This window comes from Gadus macrocephalus, chromosome 9 (genome assembly GCF_031168955.1).
Source record: "Gadus macrocephalus chromosome 9, ASM3116895v1".
NCBI classification, from domain to species: Eukaryota; Metazoa; Chordata; class Actinopteri; order Gadiformes; family Gadidae; genus Gadus; species Gadus macrocephalus.
In genome coordinates, this window is record NC_082390.1 from 21787369 (window position 1) to 21808358 (window position 20990).

The following is a 20990-nucleotide window of genomic DNA, read 5'->3' on the forward strand; positions in this document are numbered from 1 at the left end:
AGATTCATTTGAAACGTTTAACCCAAAGACACATAAAGGCATCATCGAGCTGCTTATATAAAATAATAATGTTATTTATCGACACTCAGACAACGATGGGTCTGGCCTGACAGGTCCGATCCCCTAGTGTGTGCATGGAGGGGTGTGTGTGGATCTGCGCCATGCCCCGGCCACTCCAGGTGACCAATGACAGCACGCTGCAGACCGAGAGCAGGTCCTGAAGACCAGGTAGTGAGTAAGAAGACCAGGTAGTGAGTATGAGGACCAGGTAGTGAGTAAGAAGACCAGGTAGTGAAGACCAGGTAGTGAGTATGAAGACCAGGTAGTGAGTATGAGGACCAGGTAGTGAGTAAGAAGACCAGGTAGTGAGTATGAGGACCAGGTAGTGAGTAAGAAGACCAGGTAGTGAAGACCAGGTAGTGAGTATGAAGACCAGGTAGTGAGTAAGAAGACCAGGTAGTGAGTATGAGGACCAGGTAGTGAGTAAGAAGACCAGGTAGTGAAGACCAGGTAGTGAGTATGAAGACCAGGTAGTGAGTAAGAAGACCAGGTAGTGAAGACCAGGTAGTGAGTATGAAGACCAGGTAGTAAGTATGAGGACCAGGTAGTAAGTATGAGGACCAGGTAGTAAGTATGAGGACCAGGTAGTGAGTATGGAGACCAGGTAGTGAAGACCAGGTAGTAAAGTATGAGGACCAGGTAGTGAGTATGGAGACCAGGCAGTGAAGACCAGGTAGTGAGTATGGAGACCAGGTAGTGAGTATGGAGAGCAGGTAGTAAGTATAAGGACCAGGTAGTGAGTATGAAGACCAGGTAGTGAGTATGGAGTCCAGGTAGTGAGTATGGAGAGCAGGTAGTGAGTATGAAGACCAGGTAGTGAGTAAAGACCAACCTAGGGCAGATGGAGGCTTTGGTTCCGGGCACTTCTCCGTGCCACAGGAGTCCCCGGCCCGGCCGGCCCCCCACAGAGACCCTTGAGCTGGGGAGAACAGAGTCTGATGTTTGATGTTTGAACACTTTGATATAGCATTTGCAGACACAAGATCACTTGGCCTGAGTATTATGTTTTCACGTGACATTTTGACGGACTGACAGACAGAAGGTTTGAGCTCATTGATAAGGTTTGACATCACCATTGATAAGGTTTGAGCTCATTGATAAGGTTTGACCTCACCATAGATAAGGTTTGAGCTCATTGATAAGGTTTGACCTCACCATGGATAAGGTTTGAGCTCATTGATAAGGTTTGAGCTCATTGATAAGGTTTGACCTCACCATGGATAAGGTTTGAGCTCATTGATAAGGTTTGATACGTTATGTGAAGAGGTCATGGTTGTGTGTCTCTGAAAACGCACCACAGACGTGTGTGTGTGTGTGTGTGTGTGTGTGTGTGTGTGTGTGTGTGTGTGTGTGTGTGTGTGTGTGTGTGTGTGTGTGTGTGTGTACTATGTGTATGTGTGTGTGTGTGTGTGCGTACGAGTGGCCGCCTGGGACAGAACTCATACTTGGTCTTACACACACTATTATAATCTCGAATATACACCACTATACTCATACACACACACTATTATACTCCTTCTACATGCATGTATGAGAGTGTATAGTCGTGTATGTGAGAGAGTATAGTAGTGTATGTGAGAGAGTACAGTAGTGCAGTACAGTAGTGCATAGCGAACGTCGTGCATTTTGAAGGCAGCCAGGAGGGACTACTTTTTTTATTCTTTAATAAAACGGCTACTTTGACTTTCTAGGTTTCTTTTTAAATGTAGTGTGTCTATGACTTTCGTTTTGCCATAATAGTAACCGTTGTATAAAAGCAATAGATCACTTCAGTCAGTGGTATGTGCTCATTATACCACTGTGAAGGGGGTCGCCGGCCCTCCGCTAGGCGTCGGGGCCGGACAACGCCCCTTTACAGTGGTATAATGAGCACATACCACAGCCTGTCGTATAGTAGTGTATGTGAGGGAGTATAGTTGTTCATGCAAGAGAATATAGCAGTGTATGTGAGAGAGAATAGTATTGTGTGTGAGAGAGTATAGTAGTGTGTGAGTTTGATACCTCAGTTCCTGATTGGGTTTCATAATATCACCCGTTCTATCAAATATTCTAATCTACAAACCTCCGGGAACTCCGGCGTGAGTCCAGGAGCTCTATATCTAAATAATATAAGATGATATAATATGTAGATATCTTTATAATATAATATTGTAGCATCACAGGGTTTGGGAGATGGGGGCGGGCCTTAGCGGGGGAGCTCTGTGGGGATATGGCTTCGCAGGATTTGTTGTGGTTACCGCCGTTGTCGTGGTTACCGGTCTTGTGTGTGTTCCAACGGTTTATCAGCCAGTCCCTCCAGAAAAATGCGGCGTTTTTTGTGATTGTATTTGTGATGGCATATTTATGCAATTTTATGCGATGAAATTGCGGGAACTTGCAAAAATTGCGGGAACTTGCAAAAAAAATGCGGGAACTTGCAAAAAATGCAGCTTTTGGATGACGTTCACGTCGCGTAATTACGTCACTTCATAACGTTCCCATTGCAACATGGGGAAATGGCTGCTCTTGTGTGAAGTAAACGCAACATTTTTCAACTTTCTGCTAAGATATATGTGACTTTTTTATAACGAAAATGCAGGGATTATGAAATCATGCAAGCCCCGCATATTTTGCGCGGAAATCTGCAATTTATGCGGTGAAAGTGCGGCATATTTGAAAAAATGCGGCCCCCGCATGAATATGCAGACTTTGGCTGATTATGCGCATAATCACGTTTTTCAGGAGGGACTGATTAGCGGTGGTATCTAATAAATCGCTGTCTAAGCAATGCTTCATTCACTGCCTCTTCCGTGGTCATTACAATTGAACCACGACATGGAGGAGGAAGGGCGTTGTTGACGTTTGCGGACTTCCGGAGCTCCTCCGGCGGGGACCGGGAGCTCAGCGCCGGGGGCCGGCGGGACCTCCGGCACCTCCTCGCCGGAGGAGCTCCGGGAGTCCGCAAACGGCAACAATCCCTTCCTCCTCCGTGTCGTGGTTCAATCTGGACTTCAGATTGATGTGGAAGGACCAGAGACGTCCGAGAGCCCGACGCAGTCTTTTAGAATTCATGATATCATCCGGAGGCGCACACAGCTTTTGGCCATTATGTTAAATGTTATACTATATTATACAGATAGATAGAGCTCCAGGACCCCCCGCCGGAGCTCCCCAAGTGTTCTAGATTAGAATATTTTATAGAACGGATGATATTATGAAACCTAAACGACTGCGTCGGTTTTTCTGACGTCTCTGGTACTTCCACAACACGTAGAGACTAGCCATGGTTGAGAATGAATTGGCGGTCACAAGAGGAAGGCCTCTCTCAAACTCAGGCGACCACGCGAACAGCCGACCAATTATTTTTTTTATGCGAACGCAGCATAACAACAAAGGTGGAGTTTCAAGAGGGAAATGACGGTGCAGTATTTTGAGCGCCAGAGCTACCGCCTCTTCTGTCAGCCAATCAGGAACTGAGGAATCAAACTCTCATCCTTTTCATTCAAACTCTCTTCAGTTTCATTCAAACTCACTTCCGTTTCATTCAAACTCTCTCACACACACTACTATACTCTCTCACACATACTACTATAGTCTCTTGCATTAACAACTATACTCTCTCACACACACTACTATATTCTCTTGCATAAACATATATACTCTCTCACACACACTACTATACTCTCTCACACACACAACTATACTCTCACATACACTACTATTCTCTCTCACAAACACTACTATATTCGCTTGCATAAACAACTATACTCTCTCACATACACTACTATACTCTCTCAAATACCCAACTATATGCTCTCTCACACATTACTATACTCTCTCACATACACTACTATTCTCCCTCACATACACTACTATACTCTCTCACATACACTACTATAAACTCTCATACATACATGTAAAAGGAGTATAATAGTGTGTGTGCATGAGTATAGTGGTGTATATGTGAGATTATAATAGTGTGTGTAAGACCAAGTATGAGTTCCGTCTCAGGCGGTGTTATATTCTGCGTGCGTGCGTGTGTGCGTGCGTGCGTCAGCAGACAGGGATCAGCCCGTTGCATAACCCCCGAGGGGCCGCTTCCCCCGGCTGAAAGACAGGGATGGGGGGGGGGGTTTGCAACAGGTGCTAATGTACTGGTTCTGGCCGTCGGGCCCCCAGGGACCTCTTCAAGGATCTCGTTATCACAATGCTGGCTGCCAGGACGGTGTATAGGGGACGGCTTGCATTCGGACTACGTATGATGATGATACCTTATGTCTAGGACTATCTTCAGATGAAAGAAATAGTCATCATGAACGCCTGCTGTTTATTAGCCGTTTTTTGTGCTCTGCTAGAGGGGGGCCCTCTCCTGGGCCCGTATCAGTTTCCCACTCCTCATCGATGGTTCAGGCTCAGTTCAGGGCCCCCAGCCTGTGGCCGTGTTGGGATAGACACCAATGAAGTTTGGAAATGTTCAGGACTTAAATAGAGTTGTGTTTTAAACAAACAACCAGAAAGATTCAATTTCTGTTTTCGGTCCCTCTACCAAAACAACCTGAAGTTCTGCTCCATGAGCAATGGGCTTACAGTGTAAGAAAACCCCCTGTTTCAGTTCAAATTCAAACACTATGAGAGTCAAAAAACATTGTTACAGGCTGAGAGCTCTCGGTAAGAGGGGGTTGTGTCATCCCCATGGTTATGTCACACACCGACTTTGTGATGCTTGTTTGGTACCGTTGTTGTGTGAGTGTCATCACTGATTGTGTGTGAAATGTGCCACTCCTCATGGCGTTATACTGCAAGTGTCAAAGAAGCTTAACCCTCTCTGGTACGCGGACATCTTACTACTATAATAGCAGGCCTGTCGCGACAGATACTCAAGTTAGTCATGCGCATGTGCCAAGCAGCCTGCAGCTCACACACACACACACGCGCGCGCACGCACACACACACACACCGCACGTCAACACGTCGACAAAGGCAGCGACACACTCGCCCAGGTAAGACGTTTTGTTTTTAAATATAACGGCTCCGCCTTGAGCCTCCCGAAATGTCTTTGCACTTTGTTGCTCAAACTTAATAAGGCGGTGTTGGCGTGTCCTCCAGGGGACGTCTACAAGTGTACGGCGGTGTCGGCGTTTCCCCATGGCGGTTCTGACCTTGAGCTGGGAGGCGGTCGACCTCCATGCGGAAGTCGTCTTTGAGGAAGAGGAAGCCGATGATGGAGAAGAAGTACACGAGGAAGATGGCGAGCACGGCGGTGAGGATGATGGAGCGGCCGTTGCGCGTCACACTCTTGATGACATTGAGCAGCGTCTCCTCGCGGATCACCAGGTCAAACAGCTGGTAGGAGAGGCACGGTACAACTCAACACCAGGTCTAACAGCTGGTAGGAGAGGCACGGTACAACTCAACACCAGGTCTAACAGCTGGTAGGAGAGGCACGGTATATAGAATAGAGGCCAGTGATTATAGAATCACTGAGGCCAGTGTTGCCAGATTGGGCCAGATCTCTCGCCGAATCTGGCAACACTGACTGGAGCATCACTGCTGCATCACGGTAATTATAATTGGTTTAATATGTTATGAACGCCATGAATAAAGAAAAGGCTGGTCAATCAAAAAACGTCTTTAAGAACACCAACTTGATTAAAAGACAGAAAATGTCAGTCCGTGGACATTTACTGACCAGGAAGCTGTAAAAGAACTCGTGAGCAAAGAGGCCCAGCACGCAGATGACGGCGTAGCCCAGATGGTAGATGAAGAGCATGTCCATCACCACGGCCTGGTAGCCCCGGGTGAACGTACCCTGGTTCCCCATGAAGCTCACCAGGAACACCACCTTGTTGAACAGCTGAGGGACAGATGGACACCAGAATAAGCGAGACAACATGTAATCAATTAGGCCAATTCACAAACACACTGCTGTTCATTTAAAGGCCACTTCCTGCATGTTATGCATTTTTTGTCATTAGACATACATCTAATTGTTTCCATGAAGTTCCAGATTCAGCCTTATGAACTTTTCATCTGCATGATGCTCACGACCAGCAGAAGATACTCAAAGGAGGACTCGACTACGAACTGTGAAATGTGAAATTTTTCAACTATAAGAGAGTACTTCGGCACACACTGTTAACTACCAGCCTGCAAAAATCAATCAGTTTCCAAGGAAAATAGCAGAAAGGCTGCTCCAAAGCACGGAGCGCTTCCTTACATGTGCATGACGGCGGACTATCAGTTGGATAGCTAATAGCCAGGCAGGCCGCCGCCCCTTTACCTATACCTCACATCTTGTTGGCAGCCGGGCGTCTCTCCACACTTACGTTGGCGGCCCCCAGCAGCAGCAGAGCGGGGACCAGGCCCAGGGTGTAGATGGAGCGCAGGATGAGGGACACCAGGAAGAACAGGATGCCCCAGGGCTTGGGGAGGACGGGCAGCAGGCTGGTGAACACCCCCACCGCCACCCACAGTAGCACGTTCCAGAACGGGGGCAGGGTGCCTGGGGACGGGAACACATGAACCGTCACTGGGTGGGGGGCATGAACACATGAACCGTCACTGGGGGAGGGGGGCATGAACACATGAACCATGACCGGGGTGGGGGGCATGAACACATGAACCGTCACTGGGTGGGGGGCATGAACACATGAACCATGACCGGGGGGAGGAGGGCATGAACACATGAACCATGACCGGGGGGAGGAGGGCATGAACACATGAACCATCACTGGGGAGGAGGGCATGAACACATGAACGATCACTGGGGGAGGAGGGCATGAACACATGAACCATGACCGGGGGGAGGAGGGCATGAACACATGAACCGTCACTGGGGAGGAGGGCATGAACACATGAACGATCACTGGGGGAGGAGGGCATGAACACATGAACCATGACCGGGGGGAGGAGGGCATGAACACATGAACCATGACCGGGGAGGAGGGCATGAACACATGAACCATGACCGGGGGGAGGAGGGCATGAACACATGAACCATGACCGGGGAGGAGGGCATGAACACATGAACCATGACCGGGGGGGAGGGGGGCATGAACACATGAACCATGACCGGGGAGGAGGGCATGAACACATGAACCATGACCGGGGGCGAGGGGGGCATGAATGAACACATGAACCATGACCGGGGAGGGGGGCATGAACACATGAACCATGACCGGGGAGGGGGGCATGAACACATTAACCGTCACTGGGGGAGGGGGGCATGAACACATGAACCGTCACTGGGGGAGGGGGGCATGAACACATGAATCATCAACCATCACAAACAAAAACATGAAACCAGCCAAATGATTTGAACCCCATACACAAACTGCCATATTAACCTGATGGGGGTAATATGGCAGTTTGTTGAGGAACAAAGGTTGGTCAAGGAGGTAGAAGCATTTCTTTGATCATTTCACAGAGAAATAACTGTTAAATGTCATTCTAACATCCATTTTACGACAATAAGAGCCCACTTAAGTTATTATCAAGATATTATTTGTAAACAAAGTCCAGGACGATATCGAGTGGCATGTCACTGCATTACTTTGGTAAAATGCCAAAAGCCTCTGCTTTTAAACACACACGCACACGCACACACACACACACGCACACACCTATGTGCTTGACAAATCTCAACAGTTAAGATCTTTGCTTTTATATATCAATGAAATATAACAAAACTGGGCTGTTTCTTTTGGACTTTGGAATCAGCCATTGCAATCAGGCTTCAACGCAATCCATGACTTTGTCAAAATATAGAGAGAGAATGCAAGAAGAACATCGCTTTTGATAACAAGATTGAAAACCTAAAATAAGGTTGAGATTTCCAGTGGTGTTCTCCTCGGTATCGGAGGAAGCGAGAGCAGGGTTCACTGAAGGACGACGTTGTTGGAATTCCAGGCAGCACCAGCGCTACCTGTGACCTGGTCTCCGGCAGACAGCCAGACAGCTTTAACTACCTGTGACCTGGTCTCCGTCAGACAGCCAGACAGCTCTAATAGAGCCCCTCGCTGTCAGAGCCCTCGGACGACTCCTCCATCACAACCAGCAGGGATCAACCTCTGAACCGCCACTAGGCCTCCAGCACACCTTATATAATATGAACCACACAGCCAGCGAAAAGATACCCTTCTCACCCTCATCTCCGTCATCCCCGAAAGGGTAGAAGACCGCCACGGCGATGTTGAGCAGGCAGGCCAGGTAGAAGGAGATGCTGCCCCACAGAGAGATGTGTCGGGAGAACCAGAACAGGGCCTTGTTCTCTGCGGAGAGAGAAAAAACATAAGCAGAGCACAGGGAACGCACATAGAAATACACATCCAGTGAAGCCAAATAAAGAATTGGATTAGAAAAAGGGCTGGGCGCCTAAAAACTTCTAGGTGTAAGATTGAACAGTTAATATTGGAGAATTGGAATAACCATGTGCTATTAATCAGTGAATGAAGAGAACGTCAGGTAGACTGCCTCTGCATGAGCCAATTTAGATTTCTGACGTATCAGGGGATCGTTCCTCTGTCTGTGAAATGGCAGGAAACACAGGAAGGGGAGAGCAGAGGGGGAGGGGCTATAGTTTGGTTGTTTGGTTTCAATACCCTCTTCTCGAAGATGTCCATATTGTCCATGATCTTTTTAGTTAACATAATTTGTGTTTGAAATTGTAAATAATTATACTTGAAGAAAATACTTTTATTTTGAGAATTTACCTCCCATCATCTCATATTCATTCATTAACCCGAAAATAGCATTTTGGTTGCGTATCTTACTGCGGATCTTCTTCTGCCAACTCATCTCATTGTAGAGGTGGTCGAACTGCTGGAAGAAGTGGTTGACCTTGCTGCCCTGGTCGTCCCTCTCGGTGGTGGAGAACACCCTCACCTGGGACTCCAGGGTCAGGTACTCACAGATGTTGGGGACGGGGAACACAAGCTGCTCCATGCTGCGGTCGTGACGCACAATCTAGATGGGATGAGGGAGACTTCTCCGTTAGTGACCAACAGTGGAGGCCTTCTTTAGAGGGGAGGCGCGTTAGGTGCCAACTGCTGAATGAACAACGTCAAACTCCCCTCATAGCCCACCTTGGAAGAAGGAAACCTTTAAGATTTGAGTTGTGAAAAACAAAGATGATTTCAATCATAGGCTGGCTTTAACTGGAAAAAGTTAGAATTCTCTTCCTTGTTGTCTATGGTTTGTGATTAGATGTTAACGTAATCTTGTTAAGCACTTTAAAAACAATGACAACGATTAACGTTGAACTTGAGCTTTGGAGTGGACCTGATTGGATGCTGGTCGCTGTACCTCTATCTGGGCCGTGTGATTGGCGTAGTAGCGGAGGGCGTCGCCCTCGTAATCCTCCTCTGGCTCCACCCCCAGCGGGACGGCGGTCCCCTCCCTCAGAAGCAGCTGCATCTCCTTACTGTGGCGCGACAGCTGGAGGAACCAGGAACAACATGACCCCACGGACAGGACCTCAGAGGACCTGCTGACCTCCTGGTCATCCACTGACTCTTTTATTTATTTATCTTTACATTATCTATTAACAGACTGCCATTTCATCAAATAATGGCAACAGAGTAAACCAATTTATGTGCAAGATAAAAATTAAAAACTTTATCTAACCTGATTTTGGGAAAAAAGTTATAATGTCAAATCTAGTAAAAATAGATCTTACAGATCTATTTTGTTCATAGTTGACTCCACATCAATGGTGTTCTTTTAAGCTGTTTTAGATTGGCCAGGGTTTAGCGGAACAGCAGGAAGAGATCTACTAGGGTTTAGAGACCAGCAGGAAGAGATCTACAAGGGTTTAGAGACCAGCAGGGCAGTAAGAGATCTACTAGGGGTTAGAGACAAGCAGGGAGAGATCTAGTAGGGGTTAGAGACTAGCAGGAAGAGATCTACTAGAGTTTAGAGACCAGCAGGGCAGTAAGAGATCTACTAGGGTTTAGAGACCAGCAGGGCAGTAAGAGATCTACTAGGGGTTAGAGACAAGCAGGGAGAGATCTAGTAGGGGTTGGAGACTAGCAGGAAGAGATCTACTAGAGTTTAGAGACCAGCAGGGCAGTAAGAGATCTACTAGGGTTTAGAGGACCAGCAGGGCAGTAAGAGATCTACTGGGGGTTAGAGACAAGCAAGGTAGTAAGAGATCTACTCGGGGTAAGAGACCAGTAGTAAGAGATCTACTAGAGTTTAGAGACCAGCAGGGCAGTAAGAGATCTACTGGGGTTAGAGACCATCAGAACAGAGACCTGCTGGTCTCTAAAGTTTAAAGACCAGCAGGCGAGTGTGGTGAGATGTGGAGTACCTGGTGGGCCAAGATGTAGATATTATGTCCAACGTCTTTGGGCTTGATCTGGTCTCCGAAAACTTCCCCGTCCAACTCGGCCTCCACGCCCTGGGCATAGGCCTCCTTCATCACATCCACCTGCCAACCGTCGGTACAGTTTGAGGATTGGGCTTCACGGAGGCAAGCACGCCACCTGGATGAACTGAGATGTACTCGATTCTACCAGACCTACAAAAGCCCCGTCCTCTTTTTAAAAGCTCCATGACCAAAGCCGTGCTCATTTATTTATTAGTTATTGAAGGCTACTTGTAGAAACCTACTTTCCAAGGTGCCCCATGAAGAAATACAAGCAGGCAGACAGGTGGAACAAGTGGACTCACTGATGACCTGCATCGTCTTGGGTTGACCTTCATGACTTGTTCCGTAGAAAATAATTACAGAAGGCTTTTGTAACAGAAACATTGAGTTATCTACCTGCTACACACACTAGCTAAGACGGGAAACCACACGCACCAGTTCATTAGGCCTCATCTTGTACAGGATCTTCTCTGCATTCTCACTGTCGTGACGACTCTCCATGATGGCCAGCAGCAGCTTGGAGGCGTTGTTCTGTAACAGGACAGAACCATTTGAGCTCTGATGGGCGGACACTGCATAGATCAACACTGTATTATCTAATCAGTTGTTCAAAGCATTTAAAGCTAAATAAGAGGAATTCACATTGTGCCTAGTATTGGTAGTTTTGTATTGAAGCATCAACCATGTGTTGATAATAAACTAAGTATTAGTATTAGTATTGTTTTGCCCATCCAAATGAACACTACCAGGTTATCAAGCAAAGGCAAAGGCTAGCTGCTCACCTTTAGCTCCATCACCAGGTCCAGCCGGTGCTTTCCCAAGGGGTTGATGGGGTTTACAATCAGTGCAATGATTATGTCGATGCCGTTGGACTCATGCTTGGCAATACAGGACTAGAGGAAAAAAATTAAAGACAGGAGCACCGTGAAGACACTTGAAGAAGAGCTGTAATGGTGGGACAATGAGGGGTGAACGACGCCATTTAGCGAGGCTCGAAACAATAAAAGAGCTCAGTAGCGTTGAAGGACATCAACAAACAACATACATCCATCCTCCTCTCCTCTGGAGCTCATAATGCCTGAGGAACCATTCAACCTCTTCTATTGGATTTCTGTGGTGACTTTGAATGGCGTTTGGAGGAGTTGGTTCCTGACTCATCACCTGGTTCTCGTGGCAGGGCCCTTGGCAGTACTCTGTGATGGTCTCCAGGGTCTGGCGCACCAGGTCCACGTTCCCCTCGTTGATGTACAGCCCCAGCAGGCCCAGGCCCCCGGTTGTGCTGCCGCAGATGCAGTCCAGGAACTGCAGTGTCTCACACACCAGGTTGTAGTTGGTCTTGTTGTTTTGGTTACGCAGGAAGTTCTTCAAAGGAGGAAAATAAAAAAGAAACAGTTTGCCTGACCTGTGGTGATACCCATTCATTGATCATATTTTAAAGCTTCCCTTGAATGTCATGCGGTTTCATGCTTTATGATTTTGCAATCCACTCAGTACGCGGTTGTGTAAAGCCCCTGATGGCGCACTATGTGACCAATCAACAAACCTGATCCTCACCAAAACAAACAACAGATTCTCCCCTGCCCCCCCGGTAAGGTCACCAGGACGGCTCCTCACCTGCAGGTTGGTATTGTGGTTCTCACAGAGCAGCTGCATGTATCTCAGGATGGGTTTCATGATGGCGATGGCCTGGCTCATCTGAGTGTCCTCCAGGGCCTCCCCGGCAGCGGACCCCTCGCTACCCTGGTTCAGGCACTCCAGCTCGGGGTCCAGCTCCTTCCTGAAGGCACAGAAGGCCTTGGAGGTGGCGGACGAGGCCTCCTTCAGCTGCCCTCGCATATTCTCCCTCATTTGGAGGCCAGAGCTATTCCCTGCTGCTCAGCGCGCGCGCACACACACACACACACACACACACACACACACACACACGCACACACACACACACACACACACACACACACACACACACACACACATTTTATTAATTACTATTGATGTATTTGAATTTTCATAATTTTTAAAGAAATGAATGTCTCGATACAAAGTCCTTTTGATATGCTTGGGGTTGGTTTGGTGACACATGAAGCCACCGACAAACACAGAAGGGCTAGACCGGAGAGCTTTACATGGAATAATGAGACATTGGAGGATTAGCGTCACGTGTGTGTCCCAACACTGAATAGTAAGTAGGCCTTTGTCCCGGGGCAAAGCCTCCGTCTTTTGGAAAGAAAATACTACAAAAAACGACCACACATGCAGTAAGAAGTGATTAGATGGTGATAATCTTTGTAGTTCTTTGTTAGGCCTGAAAACATAATTTTCGACAGTTTGAAGCATTGAACCCCATTTGCTTTGGTCTCACCTTTAAAATTAGCTATATGTACCAAATGTACTGCACTTAATCATAAAATGACGTTGTCCTCCCACACTGAGGGAACATACTTCAGTCAGAATACTGGCTGACAACATACTACAGCCAGTTTGTTCACCGTTAGGAATTTCAATTCCAGATGGAAGCGATATGAAAGAGATTGTCTCCCACAGTGTGCTTCACCATGGAATGAAGCGGTGCTCGTACCAGAGCCTACCCAGCTAAAAAAGAAGAAGCTCACCTACCAGAGCTGTGCTAAAATACGGGTAAATGGTGGAGCTGCATTGGAAAGATGGAGACAGCTTAGAGCCTGGAAGGATTTCACCACAGATGCAACGTGAAAAAATAATACATAAATTGCAAACGTAGATTAGCAGATCAACGTACATTAGCAGTGTCAGAATAATTGCGTTTATCTCAAAGAAACCTGGGCTGCGCCTGCACCCGTGTGCAGTCAGTGTCCGTAACCTGGCTACCGGTCGGAGGTGTGAGTCTGCAGAACAGGGAGTGGGCAGCGACTACCCTCCAACACTTTCCAATATCCTGGAGCTTGAATGCAGTTCAGCTTTTAAACGTGCTGTGTTAATGTTACATAAAGTACCTTATCAGCTCCTGGATGTTTTAACTCACCAAGAAATCACAATGTAGTACAAAAGTAATCTAGACATCTCTAAGGCTTACCTTTAAGGTGACCTTTTGGGCCTAACGAGACCTAAAAGGTCACCTTCATGTATCCCCATTGACCCCATCACCAAATGATCGACTCATTATATCAATAGGATGAAAAGAAGGAAATAGTACTACAAAACATTTTTTACTTAAAGTTAGGGTCGGGACTTTGGTGAACCATGCTAACCATTAACCTAGATTTACAGTGTCCATCTGAAAAGATCCAACCCCTCCTTTTAGACCTCCAAACTCAATCCCCCAAAACACATGACTAGCTCGCTATCTTCAGCAGCAGCTCTGCATTGTGGAAGGGTCCAGTCAGCTCAATGAGGAAATGTACAGAGATAGCCGGGTAGGTGGGTAGACATGTAGGAAATCCATTCATTTGATTCGGGCCAAGTTAAATGATTCCATCGGCTTATTACAGGCCGTTGACAGCCTCAGGTACGTGACGGTTAAAAAATAAGACTTCCGACTTTTTGATTTATTGATTTCTGTCTGGATTTAAACAGAATTTACAACTGGGAAGGGCTTCAGTCAGGCATTTACAGAGCTGATCTAGGGTCAGCCGTGTATAGAGGGTCAACCGTGCATAGAGCTGATCTAGGATCAGCCGTGTACAGAGCTGATCTGGGACCAGGTGTAGCGTAGGTACCTTTCTTCAGGTGGAGAGCAGTGACGTCGCCTCCGTCGTCGTCCCTCTTCCTGGTGCTCAGCTCAAACATGTTGACCGACACAGTGGCGCGGATCTCCTGCTGGGCCAGACGCATGCGGTCGTAGAACACCTTGAAGAACCGCTCAGACTTCTTCTGCTTGAACAGCTGGTGGTAGAAGGAATTCTGTGCCAACGAAGGAAAACTCAAATTACACTCAATTACCGTTGTTCGAAAACTACCATCAGACTTACAATTGAGATAATAGAAGTAGGGGTGTATGACTGCATACGTCTGTGTCATTATGTAAAGTGCATTGATTATTAATATTAGTGTGTATGTGCATGTGTATATGTGCGTGCATCTTTATGCGTGTGCATTTCGCTCCAATCAATGACCATAATGACCTGTATCTGTGTGTACCCGCCTCCTTAATTACCTGTAACTGTGTGTTCCTGCCCCGTAATGACCTCTATCTGACCTGTATCTGTGTGTTCCCGCCCCTTAATGACCTCTATCTGACCTGTATCTGTGTGTTCCCGCCCCTTAATGACCTCTATCTATCCTGTGTCTGTGTGTTCCCGCCCCTTAATGACCTGTATCTGACCTGTAGCTGTGTGTTCCTGCCCCTTAGTGACCTGTATCTGTGTGCTGCTGCCCCTTAATGACCTGTATCTGTGTGCTACTGCCCCTTAATGACCTGTAGCCGTGTGCTGCTGCCCCTTAATGACCTGTATCTTTGTGTTCCCTCCCTTCAGCAGGGCGATGCCGAACTGAATGCTCTCCTCAAACACGCGGTCGTTCTTGGTGTTGACGATGAGGTCGATGACGAGCTCCGAGGCCCCCACGCTGTCGAGCAGGCACTGGATCTCCACCATGCTGCTCCCCGGCTTGTCAGAGTCTAGCACGGGGAACCCAACTTGACAGAAGGGTGGGGTTCATGATGTTTTAGAACGTTGGTCAAATGTTCTATGTGATGAGCAAAGGGGAGTGAACGACCACTTAACAAATGGAGGAACAAAATGTCTGTTTGTTTGTTTCACAACTTAAAATCACTTGACTGATATAAATATCTGATATTTTCATAATTAATTTGCCATTATTAGTTAGATAATTTTACTTTATAGCATGCAACTATTTCAGATTGAGCACACAAACAAATATTCAGATTTCAACAATTTGTACAGGTTTATTACGGCATATTATTAGACAAGTCTTCACCTGGACTTATATAAAAGTAAGTAATCAGTGGTAGAAATGATTACATTTCAGCACATCAGTTATTAGAACAGTCTTCAACTGGACATTGGAAAACTTAGTAGTTACTATAAGTAATTATGATTTAGGGTGCTTAGCAGGATCTGATGGTACAAGGTACAAGGGGTTTGTTGTGATGTTCTGGTGCAGAATGTGGGGGAGTGCGACGACCCTGTAAGCACCAGGGCTCCAGGCTACTCGCACCCCCTGTCTATCTCTTGTGGACAGAGGCTGGTTTTGGTGGAGCAGGGCTGGGAGCTTATGCCCGTTGCCCTGCCTTGTTTTTATCTCACAGGCTTGAGGTGTTTCTGTTCAGAAACAATGCAACTACATGATGTATCAGATGAAAGAGGATGTGCATTGCTTTGCCGTCGCTGTAGCTACTAGGGTGACGGAGGAGCCATCAGCTCTCTGCTCTGTTGGCCCCAGGCAGCGAGGGGGCTCATGCTGCCCGCCTCACCTCCAGACGTTCCTGCAGCTCTCCTTACCTCCAGACGCCGGCTTCACAAAGCCCCCCGACGGGCTGGTTCCACTGCCGAACTCGGACAGGAGACACTTCTGGCTCCCAAAGTAGCGTGTCAGAAGACTCCTTCTCAACGCACTTCCCTGAGGAACGACACAACACTTGATGTTACTGTTGTGCTGTTGTAGCGTCTGCCTCTGAACCAGGCGGAAAGGATCAGACCTTTTCACTCAAAAGTAATCATTCAATAGAACATAGTATCGGCAACATGTTACAATAAGGATACGGAATAATAAGCAATAGCTAACAGTCGATTATTGGGTCACTAATGGTGTAGTAATCATTTAGTAATGATGTCAATGTTTTTTTTTTAACTAAGATATTAATCTATACAATATTTAATAGGGTTAACCCTATTCCTAAACCACTAACCCTGCATGCTAAATAATAAATCGTAGTAATGCTGAGGGTAATTAATGTTAATCAAAGGTTAATTAATGGACCCTTATTCTAAGTGTTCTTAAGTGTTCTCAATGCTTCATTGAGATTTCTTTATTGGCTCAATATGACCACCTTCTATATAATCAGTCAATAATCCTTCTTTTGTCTTTATCCTGCGTTCCTATGGAAGCTAAAGCCAGACACAGTGGGCAGTAATACTGAATAATCAATACTGTACCCCAAAAGACTACTCATGCCTTCTTTGATCCTGTACTGCAGTCGTAAGCTAATGTCTAACACACACACACACACACACACACACACACACACACACACACACACACACACACACACACACACACACACACACACACACACACTAGAGAACAGATGATAAGCTTTTGACTTGCGACGATGTAACAGTGACAACCTGAAGTACAAACTTCACCACTGATGTAAATGGAGGATCATTTGACCTGACAGCATTGTTCTCTCACGTAGGCAAACCTAGGCAGTTGTTTCCCTTTGTTAGTTCCCCCATTTTGTCATGTTTCTCTGGCAGCGTGTGCAGATGAACAGGACGACCTGATCCATAGAGCTGCCATTGTTATGGATCAGCTAACGACAGCGAGAACAGCACTACTGGTTACGTGACCGCAAGAGAACAGAGTTCAACCAGGAGGACCACCGGGGGGTGGACCGCCTTCGTATCCATGGGAACTGCGAAAGACACCTGATGATCAGTCACCTGTTGGTGGGGATGATAGACTGAGATATTGATGATGGATGTATTGATCATCATATAAATTAATGATGGTTCAATTGATGATCATATATATTTAAGTATTGATGATGGATGGAAGGGTCATTATATATGTATTGATGATCGTATATGTGATGATGGATGTATTGATTATTTGTAATGGCAGCAGATGAGGTCAGGCTTGATGGAGGAGAATCTATTCAAGCAATCAAGCGAGTTCAGAGCATTAATGGAACCATGGTAGGAAACACACACACACACAGAGGGCAGAGCTTAACATAGAGGCTACTAACCACAACCCCTGTGGTGTGCTTGCGTTCCCGTGAGCGTGTGCCTGTGTGTTTTTGTCTGTGTCCTTGTGTGTGTGTGTGTCTGTGTCCTTGTGTGTGTGTGTGTGTGTGTGTGTGTGTGTGTGTGTGTGTGTGTGTGTGTGTGTGTGTGTGTGTGTGTGTGTGTGTGTGTGTGTGCACACACACACTCCCACAGCCCCAGCCCCAGCCCCAGACGTGCACGCACGCAGGCATGTCTGGGGCTTCCCGGGACTGCTGACACTCATCAGCAGTCAGGGCTGACTCGTGTCTGCTTAGAACTGATCTCTTTCCTTCACCTGTTCTGCTCCAGACGCTTACTCCTCTCATCGCACTCACACAGGCACCACAACTAACTCATCACATTGCACATTAACAGGAGCCTTCATCAACAGACTGTAGTGATGGAGGACGAGAGGAGCCAGTGACTCATCTGTCTACTCAGGTGTCAATCATTACAGTGTCACATGACCATTCAGGAGGTCATGCGACGCTAGAGGTCATGTGACGCTCAATGTGATGCGACACTAGAGGTCAGGTGACGCCGGAGGTGTTGCAACGCTAGAGGTCATGTGTCACTCGAGGTCATGTGAAGTCAGAGACACGAGTTTGCTATACAATGGAGTCTGGAGGGTGGAGGGTGTGGGAGAGACTGAAAACAAACACGCAGCCGTTTTAAAATGTGCACAGGCACGCCACACTGCGGCTCTGTGTCCAAGTAGAGGGGTGCACCACAGACGCTGCTCACCCAGCTCCCCCCTCACAGACACCCCACCTCTCCCGCACCGCAATTCTCTGCATTTTCCTCCATCAGCAGGAACAGTAAGCAACAGAGTGAGTGAGTGAGTGAGTGAGTGAGTGAGTGAGTGAGTGAGTGAGTGAGTGAGTGAGTGAGTGAGTGAGTGAGTGAGTGAGTGAGTGAGTGAGTGAGTGAGTGAGTGAGTGAGTGAGTGAGTGAGTTGTCAGGGGGGATAGAAGTAAAAACAGCAATATTGGACATTTTGCCCTCAACATGCCCTCAGCGAGGGGAGGAGCCTGAGTGGTTGCTAGGCAGGGGACAGAGACTTGTTTACTAGTTCACAATGACTCTGGGAAGATGGTGCGGGCAGGGGGCTGGGTGTCACGAGACCGTCGGCACCGTCACCATGAACAAGATAAACAACCCAACATGAGTCACCCTTCAGAATCCACAGTGCTCCCCATGCAGCGCGCAGGCCGGCCCGCCCCTCATCATGGGTTTCCTGCACATGCTCGTCTTTTCACTCCCAGCACAAGGAGGCGTGAAGCCTCTGGAGACACAAACCCCTCTTTCATGGCTGACCATGTGAGCCTCCAACCCGAGACCTTCTCAGGTCTCACCTTGTGTGTCTGCAGGCTGCCCAGAGACCACCTGGTCGCACACAAACATGCTCTGTCCGTCGCATCATTGCCATGGGAACAAAATCCATAATAATCTACGTCTGTGAATGTTGTGCATTGTGTGCATTGTGTGCATTGTGTGTGTGTGTGTGTGTGTGTGTGTGTGTGTGTCCGTCCATCCATGCATTCTCTTTAGAAATGGGCTTCTGGTAACTCTGTTGAGGAAGGGGAGGGCCTGGCCGTCCGTGCCCTTTGCGGGGACACTATCCCACTCTGGAACAATGGTGTGCGTGTGTGTTTGTGTGCGTTTGTATGACTTGTTTAGCAGTGTGGTCATCTCTAAATCTGGTTAGCTTCGGACAGAGGAGGCTAAACTCTCTGGGAAACCAGATAGGGGAAAAGAGGGATGAGGGAGAAGCAGATACCAAGAAGGAAAAGATAGAGCTGAGAGGAGAGGGAAACTACTGCAAAGGCCCTCATACACACGTACGTGTGAGTGTGTGTGGGTTGGAACACGTGCATGTGTATGAGGGCCTTTGCAGTAGTTTCCCTCTCCTCCCCTCAGAACAACAGTCAGTCAGTGCTGACGGAAGACAACAACACAAGGTTAGACCTGCTCCAGACAACAGAGAGAACCCACAATGTCTCCCACACCGCAGCGAGGGCCCCCCCCAACATAAGGGACAGCTCTGAGGGTGGAACCTCCTGCAGACGAGTGCAGCGCCACGATGAACACCAGACACACAGGAGGGAGAGAGAGAGACACACAGGAGAGACACAGGAGGGAGAGAGAGAGACACAGGAGAGAGACACAGGAGGAAGAGAGAGACACAGAGGAGAGAGACACAGGAGGAAGAGAGAGAGACACACAGGAGAGAGAGACACACAGGAAAGAGAGAGACACAGGAGGAAGAGAGACACAGGAGGAAGAGAGAGACACACAGGAGAGAGACACAGGAGGAAGAGAGAGAGACACAGGAGGAAGAGAGAGACACACAGGAGAGAGACACAGGAGGAAGAGAGAGAGACACACAGGAGAGAGAGACACAGGAGGAAGAGAGAGAGACACACACAGGGGGGAGAGCGAGACACACAGGAGGGAGAGACACAGGAGGGAGACACAGGAGGGAGAGAGAGAGACACAGGAGGGGGAGACACAGGAGGGAGAGACACAGGAGGGAGAGAGAGAGACACAGGAGGAAGAGAGACACACAGGAGAGAGAGACACAGGAGGGAGAGAGAGCGTGAGCGAGAGAGAGAGAGAGAGAGAGAGAGAGAGAGAGAGAGAGATGGTGTGACAGAGTGAGACAGAGCACAAAGGGTGGCAAAAGAGGATGCCAGAAGTGAGAGAAACACGGAGGGAGGGAGGGAGGGGGAGGGAGGAAAACGTGACGGTCCATGTGACGCAGGCTCAGCCACTGCAGGCTGTTACATAAGCCCCCCCCCCCCCCCGTCTTCCTCTTCCTCATTGAGCAGGCAGACACCTCTCTCTTCAGTTGTTCACCCTGCAGCCCAACCCCCCCCCCCCCCAACTCACATGGCTACTCACATGCCTCCCCCTCACACCCCCACCCTCTCTCCCACCCTTTCAGCCTGCCATTCTCTCCCTCTCCAACCCTCTCTGGTCCAGCCACTCCTTGTAGCCTAGAGAGCAACCTCTGCAGCAGAGTCTCTCCGTGTGGGCATGTGCGTGTGTATGTGCCGTGTGTGACGGTGGCTCTTTTGTCGGGATGTGATTTGAGGATTATGACTCTTATGACTCTCTGTAAAAGCATAAAGTTGATAAAGAATAACCATCCAGGAGGGAAGCAGCAGCACATGCATTTCAGTGTGCAGCATACCCCACCCCTCCTGCCCACAGGTGAGGTTTCTACACGTGCCCACCCTGAAACCTCCCTCCCCCACCCCCCTCCTCCCTCCCCTGGCTGGCTCCCCTTATTGATTTGCTGGTGCTATGCCTACTGGCTCTCTCTCCCTCCCTCCCTCTCCCTCTCCCTGTGGAGAGGGTGTCCTGAAGTGGCTTCTCTGCCCTTACGTAACAGACAAAGGCCTCCAGAATACTAATGAGGAGAGTCTCTGGACCAGCCAGACTGCGCATGTGTTTCAGCCGCCGCACAACACAGACGGACACTTTGAGAGCCTTGATAATCCAGACGGCGGCAGTACAAGATGTACAGACAGGCAGATTGTAATTATCAGACTGGTGGACGTGACAGCTTGAGAGGTTCCTGTGTGGCGGACTCAGGGCATGTGGGACATTGATAGGATACGGGCCTGACAGAACAGATCCAAGCCCTCCGC

At 48.1% G+C, this 20990-nt stretch overlaps 1 protein-coding gene across 3 annotated transcripts in view; it reads right to left on the bottom strand.

Annotated features, from left to right (window-relative positions):
- The window catches only part of itpr2 (inositol 1,4,5-trisphosphate receptor, type 2), a 128368-nt gene that overhangs the window by 10719 nt on the left and 96659 nt on the right, over nucleotides 1-20990 (bottom strand). For all 3 annotated transcript variants that reach the window (XM_060061444.1, XM_060061442.1, XM_060061443.1), the window contains exons 38-52: nucleotides 15844-15961; nucleotides 14830-15017; nucleotides 14101-14284; nucleotides 12023-12279; nucleotides 11570-11770; nucleotides 11191-11301; nucleotides 10844-10939; nucleotides 10349-10468; nucleotides 9343-9474; nucleotides 8811-9003; nucleotides 8184-8309; nucleotides 6366-6541; nucleotides 5729-5893; nucleotides 5199-5382; nucleotides 893-979 (exon numbers count right to left, since the gene is read on the bottom strand). In XM_060061444.1, coding sequence (XP_059917427.1) covers nucleotides 893-979; nucleotides 5199-5382; nucleotides 5729-5893; nucleotides 6366-6541; nucleotides 8184-8309; nucleotides 8811-9003; nucleotides 9343-9474; nucleotides 10349-10468; nucleotides 10844-10939; nucleotides 11191-11301; nucleotides 11570-11770; nucleotides 12023-12279; nucleotides 14101-14284; nucleotides 14830-15017; nucleotides 15844-15961 — 2338 coding nt within the window. The remainder of the gene's footprint in view (nucleotides 1-892; nucleotides 980-5198; nucleotides 5383-5728; nucleotides 5894-6365; nucleotides 6542-8183; nucleotides 8310-8810; nucleotides 9004-9342; nucleotides 9475-10348; nucleotides 10469-10843; nucleotides 10940-11190; nucleotides 11302-11569; nucleotides 11771-12022; nucleotides 12280-14100; nucleotides 14285-14829; nucleotides 15018-15843; nucleotides 15962-20990) is intronic.